The sequence below is a fragment of the Colletes gigas genome, unplaced genomic scaffold (assembly GCF_013123115.1).
Source record: "Colletes gigas isolate AHSC1104 unplaced genomic scaffold, ASM1312311v1 Colletes_gigas_Sc00034, whole genome shotgun sequence".
Lineage (NCBI taxonomy): Eukaryota > Metazoa > Arthropoda > Insecta > Hymenoptera > Colletidae > Colletes > Colletes gigas.
In genome coordinates, this window is record NW_025106663.1 from 1,731,977 (window position 1) to 1,745,763 (window position 13,787).

Consider the following 13,787-nt stretch of genomic DNA (forward strand, 5'->3'; position numbering starts at 1 on the left):
AACTTTCTCCGAAAGACGGGCAACTATATAAGCGTGAATCGACGATGTCCGAAGCACGTTAGACGAAATCTCGCGGATGCGTCGATCAGGTCCGCGTATACGCGCCAACGTAACCGAACCAGGATTCTGTTATAATTGAGAGTAACCACGTGTGATCGTAACGTACTGTCGGGGGTGGAAGGGACAGTTCGTGCGTGTGAACCATCTCGTCGACCGTTTGCGCGAGGGACCATGAGGCCCACGAAAAACTGGGCCCCACTGGCGGCCACCGTACTCGCCACGGTGCTGCTTCTGCAACCCATACAGGCTGAGGGTAAGAACACTTATCCTTCAGGATTGAGTATCCTTCAGGATTGAGATAATTTTTTAATTAAATTTTATGGTAAATTAATTTTTTTTTTGGGCTGAGAGCTTCAGATTTGGCAGAATTTTAAATGGAATAGTCTGCAAGCTTCTGGGAGACTAGAGAAACTAAGTTTGCTTAGGGCAATGTATCTTAAAAATACTGAGGAATAAATAGAAATATTAGAAATTTAATTTTATTTATTTTTATGCATCAATTTTTTTAATGGAATTTTTAATGGAATATGCAGAAAATTCCAAAGACTAGAGAAACTAATTTTACATAGGAAATATATCTTTAAAACAGACAGAAATAAATAAAATTATCATAAATTTAATTTTGTTAATGCTTATGGGCCATTTTTTTTTAAATAGAATTTTAAATTAAATACTTTGAAAGCTTCTAGGACTAGAGAAACGAAGTTTGCTTAGGGCAATGTATCTTAAAAATACTTAGAAATAAATGGAAATATTAGAAATTTAATTTTGTTAATATTTATGCGCCATTTTCCTTGAATAGAATTTTTAATGGAATAGTCTGTAAACTTCTGGGAGACTAGAGAAACTAAGTTTGCTTAGGGCAATATATCTTCAAAATACTGAGGAATAAATAGAAATATTAGAAATTTAATTTTATTTATTTTTATGCATCAATTTTTTTAATGGAATTTTTAATGGAATATGCAGAAAATTCCAAAGACTAGAGAAACGAATTTTACATAGGAAATATATTTTTATAACAGACAGAAATAAATAAAATTATCGTAAATTTAATTTTGTTAACGTTTATGGGCCATTTTGTTTTTAAATAGAATTTTTAATGGAATAGTCTGATGAAAGCTTCTGGGAGACTAGAAAAATGAAGTTTGCTTAGGGCAATGTATCTTAAAAATAGTCAGGAATTTGTAGACTTTCTTGAGGAATTTTTTGTAAATAAACTATGGGACCTTTTGTTGTCAAATTTACAGGGTTTGTTTGGACATATTTCAGTAATATATATGAATTTTTTCGACGAGATTGAGTCAAAATTGGTAGCACTACATAATCTCAAACATAGTCGACTTTAAAATGCACTTGTATGAAGTGCATTTTTTTTAGACTTTCTTGAGGAATTTTTTGTGAATAAACTATCGGACCTTTTGTTGTCAAATTTACAGGGTTTATTTGCACATACTTTAGTGATATTTTAGAATTTTTTAAGCGTGAAATAGTTAAAATTGATGCAACTGCATATATTCAAACATAGTCAAGCATATCTGCTTTAAAAATGCATTAGAATGAAATGCAGTTTTTCAGGGTTTCTTGAGGAATTTTTTTTGAATAAACTATGAGACCTTTTGTTGTCAAATTTACAGGATTTGTTTGGACATATTTCAGTGGAGTATACAAATTTTTTCGATGAGATCGAGTCAAAATTGACGATACTGTGTAATCTCAAACATTGTCGATCTTAAAATGCACTTGTATGAAGTGCATTATTTTTAGGCTTTCTTGAGGAATTTTTTTTGAATAAACTATGAGACCTTTTGTTGTCAAATTTACAGGCTTTGTTTAGACATATTTTAGTGGTATATACAAATTTTTTTAACGACATCGAGTCAAAATTGGTGACACTGTATAATCTCAAACATTGTTGATTTTAAAATGCACTAGAATGAAGTTTAAATTTTAAATGGAATTTGCAGAGAACTCCAAAGACTAGAGAAATGAATTTTGCATAGGAAATATATCTTTAAAACAGTCAGAAATAAATAAAAATATTAGAAATTTAATTTTATTTATTTTTATGAATCAATTATAGGAAATATATCTTTAAAACAGTCAGAAATAAATAGAAATATCATAAATTTAATTTTGTTAATGTTTATGCATCATTTTTGTTAAATAGAATTTTAAATGGAATACTCTGAGAGCTTCTAGGACTAGAAAATCAAACTTTACATAGAAAATATATCTTAAAAATACTCTTAATTAAATAAAAATATTAGAAATTTAATTTTATTCATTTTTATCATTATTCTTTTAAATAGAATTTTAAATGGAATACTTTGAAAGCTTCTAGGACTAGAAAAACCAAACTTTGCATAGGGAAATATATCTTAAAAATACTCAGAAATAAATAAAAATATCATTTCATAAATTTATTAAATTTTATAAATTTTTTTTTTAAATAGAATTTTTAATGAAGTCTTCCGAAAGCTTCCAGGACTAGAAAACCAAACTTTGCATAGGGAAATATATCTTAAAAATACTCTTAAATAAATGAAAATGTAATTTTAATAATTTTAACAAATTTTTTTTTAACTAGAATTTTTTAACTCGTGATTTTTGTGAAAATCTATGAAAATGCAAGGAAATGGAAAGCCGTGAAGAGGAATTCTCGTAACAATAGGCGTTATTATGCGATAAAGCACCGTTCCAGAGCGGAATTATCACTTTGTAGTCTCCTAGATCAAACCAGACGAATTTCACGCGATCGAGCCACGATAAGTTTCACTTCGCCGTCCGCTGGTGAATGAAAATCGGACGCGGAATTGAAAAATCAGGACGCGAAAAAAGTAGAAATCGCTCGAAGAAGCAGAAATGAAATATTCAAACGTCCAAACACACTGTTCCAATCTTTCTAAAACATTTGATAATTAAAAGCTCTTTTAAAACATTTATTCCCATTTTTTAATCAATCTTTCTCTATTTAAAAAATCTTCTAAACACTCGAACAATCTCACTGTAGAGATATTAAAAAATTAACAACCATAAACAATGTTAGGGCCTTGTATCTATATAGTTATCATCTTAAATTTTGTTTAAAAGTTCAGATTGTGCAACGATCGATTTTTCGATCACTATCGAGGAACAAAGTAGGCTACAGGTGAATAGAAAGGATCCGAAAGCGTTTCTTTTCCAAGTGATTACAAAATTTACGTGCAATGAACCAATTATAAGATTCTCAGACAGCACTCGAAGTGTGTACAAACGACATATTAAAACAAAAAGAAAGTAAACGTTGACACACATTTGCAGGAACACCGACGAGGCATTCTAAGAACGTAAATTTCGATGCAATTATTATATCCCTATCGCGAATAGATAAATTCATAATTGCACCAGCGTGGTGCAACCATCTCGGTTGAAATCGTTACGATCTACTTACGGTTTCACGCTAACGTTAATTTTATCCGAGGGGAATTAAATTGTTTTAAATAATATTCTCAGAGACCCAACTAATTATAGAAAATTTCACTTTATGTAAGATGTGTTTGAAATAATTCATTATGCAACTTGCTAGACTCGTAAAGACATTAATAAAATTAATAAAATTTGTTTGGAAATTAATAATTGGAAAGTTAAATGAATTTACAAGGCCCAGTCTCATCTATGAGGCCCAATCAGGCCGTAGATTTAATTAAAATGAGCCTCCACACCTGTCTCGATCGATATTTGAATATTTATTTATCTATTCTTTCTTTTGGAATTTTTTGTGAATAAACTATAGGAGCTTTTGCAATTAAATTTATAGGGTTTGTTTATGCATATGTTAGTGACACTTCAGAATTTTTTTAACGAAAACAAGTTAAAATTGACGACTCTGTATACTCTCAAACATAGTCGAACATCCTGTTTGTTTGAAATAAAGAAACGTGATATTCCTGAAACGCAAAATGAATTTTTTGTGAATGAACTATACGACCTTTTGCAATCAAATTTACAGGGCTCATTTATGAATATATTAGTGACATTTCAGAATTTTTTCAACGAAAACAAGTTAAAATTGTTGGAACTGTATAATCTCAAACATAGTCAAACATCGTACTTAGTGCATTTTTTTCAGACTTTCTTGGAGAATTTTTTGTGAATAAACTATGGGACCTTTTGCTGTCAAATTTGCAGGGATTATTTGCAGATATTGTAGGGATATTTTAGAATTTTTTCGACGAGAAAGAGTTAAAATTGACGACACTGTATAATCCCAAACATAGTCGATTTTAAAATGCAGTAGTACGAAGTGAATTTTTTTTAGATTTTCTCGGAGAATTTTTTGTGAATAAACTATGGGACCTTTTGCTCCCAAATTTGCAGGGATTATTTGCAGATATTATAGGGATATTTTAGAATTTTTTGGGCGAGAAAGAGTTAAAATGGACGACACTGCATACTCTCAAACACAGTCAAACATTCTGTTTGAAATAAAAGAACTGTGAAAGATTCCTAAAACATAAAATAAAATGTATTTTGCAGCCCCAGTCTCAGGTAGCTACCTACCACCATCGACGAGCTATGGGACCCCGAATCTAGGAGGTGGAGGTGGAGGTGGAGGAGGCCCATCATCCACTTACGGTGCACCTAATGGCGGCGGTGGTCGTCCATCCTCCAATTACGGAGCGCCCACTGGCGGTGGCGGTGGTGGTTTTGGCGGAGGAGGTGGGGGAGGATACAACGGAGGTGGTGGAGGTGGAGCACCATCGTCCAATTACGGTGCACCTGGCTTCGGTGGAGGCGGAGGCAACGGTGGTGGAAACGGATACTCAGCGCCATCTAGCAACTATGGGGCCCCGTCTCCTGGCAGGCCCTCCAGCAATTATGGGGCCCCGTCTGCTGGAAGGCCCTCCAGCAACTACGGTGCACCGTCTGGCAATGGAGGTGGTGGATTCGGAGGTGGAAGACCCTCCTCATCTTATGGAGCACCTGGCTCCGGAGGCGGTGGCGGTTTTGGAGGCGGTGGAGGCATTTCCTCCAGCTATGGGGCCCCCTCGCGTGGAAATGGAGGTGGAAACGGAGGTGGAAGACCGTCCTCCAGCTATGGAGCACCCGGCTCTGGAGGTGGGGGAATATCTAGCAGCTATGGGGCACCGACAGGGGGCGGTAACGGATTCGGGGGAGGAAGACCATCTTCATCTTACGGTACACCTAGCACCGGTGGTGGCAGCTTCGGAGGGTAAAACATCCACGATATTATTACTATATAGCCTAAGCCACATGTCAGGATTACCACTATCTGGGCAATTTGAGATTTTGGGTAGTTGATCGACCGCTTGCGAGAAAGACGAGAACGTGGCCCTCTGGTGGCGAGAAAGGGACGAGGTGGATCCCACAACCCTATGCAGTCGTATCAAGAACTCCTGATACATGCAATGCAAAATAATTAATTTCAAAATGGCTGATTGCACTTAAACACAGCATACGATTGCAAAGGGTTGAAACAGCGATATGTTTAAAGATCATCTCGAGTGGATGATGACTTGTTTTAAGGGATAGAAAATTGAAAATTTCAGGGGCGGATATTCTGGAGGCGGAGGTGGTTACTCTGGAGGGAACGGAGGTGGCGGATATTCTGGAGGCGGAGGTGGTTACTCTGGAGGGAACGGAGGTGGCGGATATTCCGGAGGCGGTGGGTACTCTGGAGGAGGTGGAGGTGGCTACTCTGGAGGAGGCGGAGGTGGTTATTCTGGAGGAGGAGGTGGTTATTCCGGTGGAGGAGGTGGTTACTCCGGCGGAGGAGGCGGGGGTGGTTACAACGGAGGTGGAGGTGGCTACTCAGGCGGGGGTGGGAACGGAGGAGGTGGCCAGGGCTACGCCAGCAACGGAGGCTACCAATATTAATCGCAACTATTCGCGTCGCGTGGAGACCTTCGAGCTTGTTGACTCGGGACCGACGTCCAAGCACGAGGCATCCGATGGAGAGACGAGGGAAGCAAAATCGAAGGTCGTTCCCGCGGAATCATCCCCGAAGCATCCAGGATTCGCATTGAAAGCATAACGTCGAACGTCGTTTGGGAGGAAAATGTCCAACGTGCACCCTGACAGACGCGTTCCCGCGAACGGAAGAATTTTCTATCGTTCTAACCGGTCACGAGAGGGCGTCTGTCGTTATTAACATCCATCGTCGTATCACGAACCGTGGCGAACCTAATCGCGTAAAAAAAAAGAAGGCGAGGAAAACACACGAGGGAGGGGAAGAAGACACGAAAAAAAGATGATTCCTCGTTCGAGAGCCTGTAATTTATTTATTTTGTAAAAAATGCTTTTTGTACTAATAAAACTGCTACGCTGAAAACAGAGTAAACGCAACACCAGGGGGGTGGCGAAAGTGTTCATTTGGGCGCGACCTACCCTTCGTAAACCAGGATAAAGATCATCAAGCCGCAGAAGTAAGACGTAAGGTTAGTTGGGCAACGTAAACCAGGTCGATTTATCGATTCCCTCGACTCGAATGACACCGAGGTATGAATAAGTAAAAGCTCTTGCTATTTCTGCTGTTACTTGGCTAAAAACGCGTGTCGATACCAGCACTCGGACGTAACTGCGCCAAACTATCGCATGTCCTCACCCATTTCCATCCACCAGTCCCACGAGCTCCTCTTGGTAACGTCGTATCTAGAAAATCAACCTTCAACTATTAACCCATTTGTGGTTCTTTTCACGACACTCCGAATCCTCGAAATAAACCTTTTTAATACAAATTGAATCGATACGAGCTCTCTACTTTCTATCATATTCCTAATTCCAATTTATTATACTCACAAAGTACTCTTCATTTATAATAAATTAAATTTCGAAAATATACAAAAAATATACAAAATTTGAATTAACAAAGGGTCTCAGAGTGGAAAGGGATGACATAAATCTCAGCACGAATAACAGACCCGTCGACTTGTCGCTTCATTTTCGTACGCTGTTTATTTTTAACATTTACAATCAATATTCAGTTTATCAATTCATACACGTACAGTGTGTCATATAATACAATACCGTAAACGCTTTCGCAATACATATACATGGATATACTCTTACGGGGGGAGGGGGAGCGGGAGGGGGGTACGTCGGGGTTGGGGGGCGTTTTCTTTTGTCTTTATACATAATAATACTCTACGATAGGTAGGCGTCTCTGGCTTGCGAGAATGGGACGAAGGTTACAACAACAGTGGGGAGGGGGAGGGGGTACGCGATTCGATTTTTTTTTCAAAAGCAGGCGAGTAATCGAAGAACAGTTTTGTGGTTCCCGTAACGCTGGAATTTCTTTTTTTTTTGTCAGTCTCGCGACTCGACCATTTTTGCGTTCGGCGTTCAGGCAGCCCGTCGCGAAATATTTGTTTTTTTCGACGATCGACACGAAGCAAGGAAAATCAGAGGAACACTTCGTAACGCTCGCGGAAAATATTAAACGTGTCCCTCCAACTCGAGCTACGGACCCCATTGATCGCATTCGCGAGAGAATTAAACGCAATTGTTACATATTTATATGTATAGGACGTATATACACGTTGTTTTTTCCTTAATTTTCTGCATTTTCTTACCCCTTACCTAGTTTACCTAATGTATACAGAACACGCATCATGATATGTGTGGGTTTCTCATCACATCGTCGATTACATTGCACGTTAATTGATATGTATAGTGACCGTGGCCGCATTATGGTTAACATAACTTATACCCCTGCGATGTATCTGGCTTGCATCGCGTCTACGAAACACCCCTGTCTACGTGCTAACAATTTCTCCACTCATTTTACGCCGTACAGCAACGCTCGGATAACTGAAACACACCCTCGCCCGGATAACTGAACGGTTCTCTGCCATCGAGTGGGTACTCTTTTGTTTTCTTTCAAACAGCTCTTTTAACGCGTAACAATGATTAAATGATAGTTTAGACTCGGATCGAAATTGACTTAAAATTATATTCGCAAGTTTGGGCTTTTTGGAGAAAGCTGTTTTGAGAAGCGAAAACAACGAAACAGTTACCATTCGACGATCTTCTTTTTCGAGGCGGTACAGCAACGTTCGGATAACTGAAATATACCCTCGCCTGGATAACTGAACGGTTCCCTATCATTCGAGTGGGTACTCTTTCGTTTTCTTTCAAACAGCTCTTTTAATGAGTAACAATGATTAAATGATAGTTTAGACTCGGGTCGAAATTCACCCAAAATTATATTCGCAAGTTTGGGGTTTTGAAGAAAGCTGTTTTGAGAAGCGAAAACAACGAAACAGTTACCATTTGACTGTGTCATTCGACGATCTTCTCTTTCGAGACGGTACAGCAATGTTCGGATAACTGAAACATAGTCTCACCCGGGTAACTGAACGGTACTCTACCATCGAGTGGGTACTCTTTCGTCTCGTTTCAGACACCCAAAGCTCTTTTAATACATAACATCGATGAAATGAAAATTTAGTCTCGGGTAAAAATTGACCCAGAATCGAATGCACAAGTTTGAACTCCTTGAAGAAAGCTGTTTTGAGAAGCGAAAACAACGAAACAGTTACCATTTGACACTGTCATTCGACGATCTTCTCTTTCGAGACGGTACAGCAACGTTCGGATAACTGAAACATAGTCTCGCCCGGATAACTGAACGGTACTCTACCACCGAGTGGGTACTCTTTCGACTTGTTTCAAACAGCCAAAGCTCTTTTAATACATAATATCGATGAAATGAAGATTTAATCTCGGGTCAAAATTCACCCAGAATCGAATTCACAAGTTTGGGCTCCTTGAAGAAAGCTGTTTTGAGAACCGAAAACAAGGAAACAGTTACCATTTGACGATCTCCTCTTTTGAGACGTTACAGCAACGTTCGGATAACTGAAATACACCCTCGCCCGGATAACTGAACGGTACTCTACCACCGAGTGGGTACTCTTTCGACTCGTTTCAGCCACCCAAAGCTCTTTTAATACATAACATCGATGAAATGAAAATTTAGTCTCGGGTAAAAATTGACCCAGAATCAAATTGGCAAGTTTGGGCTCGTTTTAATCGGGGGAAAAGCTACTTTGAGGATAGAAAAGTCGTCCGAGCATCGCTGTACGCTGAACAACGCGCCGTTCGACGATCTTCTCCTTCGAGACTGTTGAAAAAACTAGAATTTCGAAAAATCCTGCGGGCCCCGCGTAGCGTTTCATCGAGTATGAAAATACGACGAACCCGGAATCATTAATTTCGCTGTCTCTGGCTAATTGTTCCTTCAATCTCCGCAACGTGCAATTTCGGTCGCTGACAAAGAACCATTTTACGGTCGTCTAATTCAGTTTCTCGTCGTAAAAGGGAGATGGACGCGGTTAGCGGCGATAAAGCGGCCTTGCTGGAAACGTAATAACAATAATTGTTGTGCCTGTTGTCCGCGAGCAGCACAGTTCGAACGTCCGACTCGTTACGGGGCTTAATACCCGGGTGAAAGTACCGCTGGCTGTTGAAAATGAAAGAGTTAGGATGGAAAACATTCTCTCGGCTCTTGTCAACAGTACGGACGATAATTTCACCATCGTCGTCGCGCGCGAAGACACCCCGCTTAACAAGCGAATGGGAAACGACGCGTTCCCCCACTCTCCGTCCCTGGCTAAAAAGCTACTTCCGTCCGGAAACGTTCGTCCTCGTCGCTTTCTTTGTCACGAAAAAGAAGATCATTCGAAATCGCCAAGGCGGAACTAATTGACATTTTTCTTATTTTTTTTTTTCATCTCCGATCTTCCGTGCAAAATCATCGTAGTTTTGTTCGTTTGTGTCTTATTATCATTCATTCTTAACCGGGGAAAACGGGAAGAGATAACAATAGTCATAGGAATCCAAACGGAATCGCCTCTGTTACCAGTGGTTCCCAACCTTTCCCAAAATTCACGTTTTTAAAGAAAATTTATTTAAAACAGGTGTTTTTTTAAATATTGGAGGACTTGTTTTAAACTGTGATCGACGTACCTTGAAAATTTATTTATCAGAAAAATATGGTACGTAATGATATTAATCGAGTTTATGGGTTTTTAGAAGCAGAAAGTCTTTGATGAATTAAGTGTTCTTTTTTTTATATAAATGCAATTGAATGGGTTTCTTCCGGTTGATGAGTGAATAATAATAACAAGAATGACCTTCGTGACCTTCTTGGGGAAAGTTGGGAACTATAGTGGTTTCGTGCAACGCGAAGTCTCGCCAGTCTGCACGATATTCCGATCTAACACCAGATCTAGAAACACTGGTTGTACTAGATTAAAAGGGAATTATAAAACGAGGCAATTATTGTTTAATAAATATATCAAACCCTTGTCTAAATAATTCTAAGTGTGTTTTAGAATTTTTATCCAAGTGAAATTATAATTTTCTAATTTAAATTGAAAATTTCTAACATTCGATTTAGAATTAAAGAAGATTAGAATTGTTTATTCTCGTTAAATAACTCTAAAAGTGGCTTAGAATTTGTCTCCAAGTGAAATTATATTATTCTAATTTAAATTGAAAATTTTTAAGATTCAATTTAGAATTAGAGAAGATTAGAATTGTTTATTCTCGTTAAATAACTCTAAAAGTGGCTTAGAATTTGTCTACAAGTGAAATTATATTATTCTAATTTAAATTGAAAGTTTCTAACATTTAATTTAGAATTAGAGAAGATTAGAATTGTTTATTCTCGTTAAATAACTCTAAAAGTGTCTTAGAATTGTTCTCCAAGTGACATTATATTATTCTAATTTAAATTGAAAGTTTCTAACATTCAATTTAGAATTAGAGAAGATTAGAATTAAATTTAGAATTGTTTAATCTCGTTAAATAACTCTAAAAGTGTCTTAGAATTTGTCTTCAAGTGAAATTAAATTTTTCTAATTTAAATTGAGAATTTTTAAGATTCAATTTAGAATTGAAGAAGATTAGAATTGTTTATTCTCGTTAAATAACTCTAAAAGTGTCTTAGAATTTGTCTCCAAGTGAAATTATATTATTCTAATTTAAATTGAAAATTTCTAACACTCAATTTAGAATTGAAGAAGATTAGAATTAAATTTAGAATTGTTTATTCTCGTTAAATAACTCTGAAAGTGTCTTGGAATTGTTCTCCAAGTGAAATTATATTTTTCTAATTTAAATTGAAAATTTTTAAGATTCAATTTAGAATTAAAGAAGATTAGAATTAAATTTAGAATCGTTTATTCTCATTAAATAATTCGAAAAGTGTCTTAGAATTTGTCTCCAAGTGAAATTATATTTTTCTAATTTAAATTGAAAGTTTCTAACATTCAATTTAGAATTAAATTTAGAGTTGTTTATTCTTGTTAAACTTGTACCATTTTTATTTAATTTCTAAAAACATTGATTGCTCTAACTGAACTAGATTAAAATATAATATAAAACAAAGCAATATTGTTTAATAAATATATAAAACCCTTGTCTAAATAATTCTGAGTATGTCTTAGAATTGTTCTCCAAGTAAAATTAAATTATTCTAATTTAAATTGAAAATTTGAAACATTCAATTTACTAAAATTAAAATTAAATTCCACTTTTGTTTAGTTTTGTTCATCTAATTTCTAAACCAAGTAGATTAATAAATATATACAATAGTAAATTCTTGTTAAAATAACTCAAAGAGTGACAAAATTGTTAGAATTTTATCCCATTGAAATTATATTATTAAAATTAAAATTAGAAATTTCTAACATTGAATTAACGAAGATTAGAAATTTTCTTTTTTGTTTGTCTTGTATTTGTACGATTTTCTTCGATCGAATTAATGGTAAATAGCTTCGATGAGCTCTGCAATTTCAAATATGGCGCCCGGAGCCTCTCTAATCGATCCAGTTCCGTAGATCCAGCGATAATCTATCGCGGAAAGGTCGAGGTTCCGACGTGCACGATAGGAACAAAGTAACGACTTCCGTGTAATGTGTGGGTGGTGAATAAATATCAACGAAAACGGTAGAAACGGAGAAATTCGAATCGATCAGCGACCACATATATCGATCTCGATCTTTCCCGCCACATTTCGATCGTTTTCGCCGTGTGAACGATGGGAATGAGCAGCTACGATGAATAATAACGCAACTACGTAGGCATTAACTCGCGAACCACGCAAGAACTACGTAAAAACAATACGATTAATAACGCAGAAGACCATAATCACTGTCACTATGAGTTTTCTAAAAATGAAAGGTTATTTTAACGCTGGAATTACAGTTATTTATGGAAATTAAAGGAGGAATTAGAAAAATAGATATTTGGAGTAATTCAATGGAAATTTTTTGTTAAATTTTAGTCTATTTTCAAAAATTCAATCTAGTTAATATTTTAATTTCATTAGAAACTATAAAAAAAGATCATTTTCACTGCTTTGGTAATTCTAATGTTGATATAATTTAATAGACGAATATAATAATTTACAAATTTAAAAAAAAGTTCCTAATCATCGAATTTGTAATTATTATTTTCTTGCAATGGGAATGTTTTATTAAATCTTTAATAAATTTTCAAAAATTCAGTCTAATATTTTACTAATTTGATTAGAAACTAAAAATTGATCATTTTGACTGCTTTGGGAGTGTTAATATATTTTAATCGACGAATATAATAATTCAAAATTCAAAGAAAAAATTCCTAATCATCGAATTAGTTTATTAAAAATGGATCATTTTGACTGTTTAGGTAGTGTTAATATATGTTAATCGACGAATATAATAATTCAAAAATTTTAAAAACAATTTCTAATCATCGAATTTGTAATTATTATTTACTTGCAATGGAAATTTTTCATTAAAACTCAGTAAATTTCCAAAAATTCAGTCTAATATTTTACTAATTTGATTAGAAACTAAAAATGGATCATTTTGACTGTTTTGGTAGTTCTAGTATTAATATAGTAATTTAAAAATTTGAAAATAAATTTTCTAATCTTCTTACAATGGAAATGTTTTATTAAATCTTAGTAAATTTCCAAAAATTCAATCTAATATTTTACTAAGTTGATTAGAAACTAAAAATAGATAATTTTGCCTGCTTTAGGAGTGTTAATATAATTTAATCGACGAATATAATAGTTTAAAAATTTAAAAACAAATTCCTAATCATCGAATTTGTAATTATTATTTCCTTGCAATGGAAATGTTTCATTAAATCTCAGTCAATTTTCAAAAATTCAGTCTAATATTTTGCTAATTTCATTAGAAACTACAAAAAAAGATCATTTTGACTCTTTTGATAGTTCTAGTATTAATATAATAATTTAAAAATTTTTTTTAAAATTCCTAATCATCGAATTAGTAATTATTATTCTCTTGCAATGGAAATGTTTCATTAAATCTCAGTCAATTTTCAAAAATTCAGTCTAATTAATACCTTAATTTGATTAGAATCTAAAAATGGATCATTTTGACTGTTTAGGTAGTGTTAATATATGTTAATCGACGAATATAATAATTCAAAAATTTTAAAAACAATTTCTAATCATCGAATTTGTAATTATTATTTACTTGCAATGGAAATTTTTCATTAAAACTCAGTAAATTTCCAAAAATTCAGTCTAATATTTTACTAATTTGATTAGAAACTAAAAATGGATCATTTTGACTGTTTTGGTAGTTCTAGTATTAATATAGTAATTTAAAAATTTGAAAATAAATTTTCTAATCTTCTTACAATGGAAATGTTTTATTAAATCTTAGTAAATTTCCAAAAATTCAATCTAATATTTT

The 13,787-nt window shown here is 35.0% G+C and overlaps 1 protein-coding gene across 1 annotated transcript; it reads left to right on the forward strand.

Annotated features, from left to right (window-relative positions):
- The first annotated feature begins 231 nt into the window (after positions 1–231).
- LOC122402246 (glycine-rich cell wall structural protein 1.0-like) lies at positions 232–6,170 on the forward strand. Its single transcript, XM_043404871.1, has 4 exons — positions 232–313; positions 4,579–4,743; positions 4,798–5,275; positions 5,613–6,170. Exons 1-4 carry the CDS (start codon positions 232–234, stop codon positions 5,938–5,940), a joined length of 1,053 nt encoding a protein of 350 aa, XP_043260806.1. The 3' UTR covers positions 5,941–6,170.
- Positions 6,171–13,787: the final 7,617 nt, after the last annotated feature.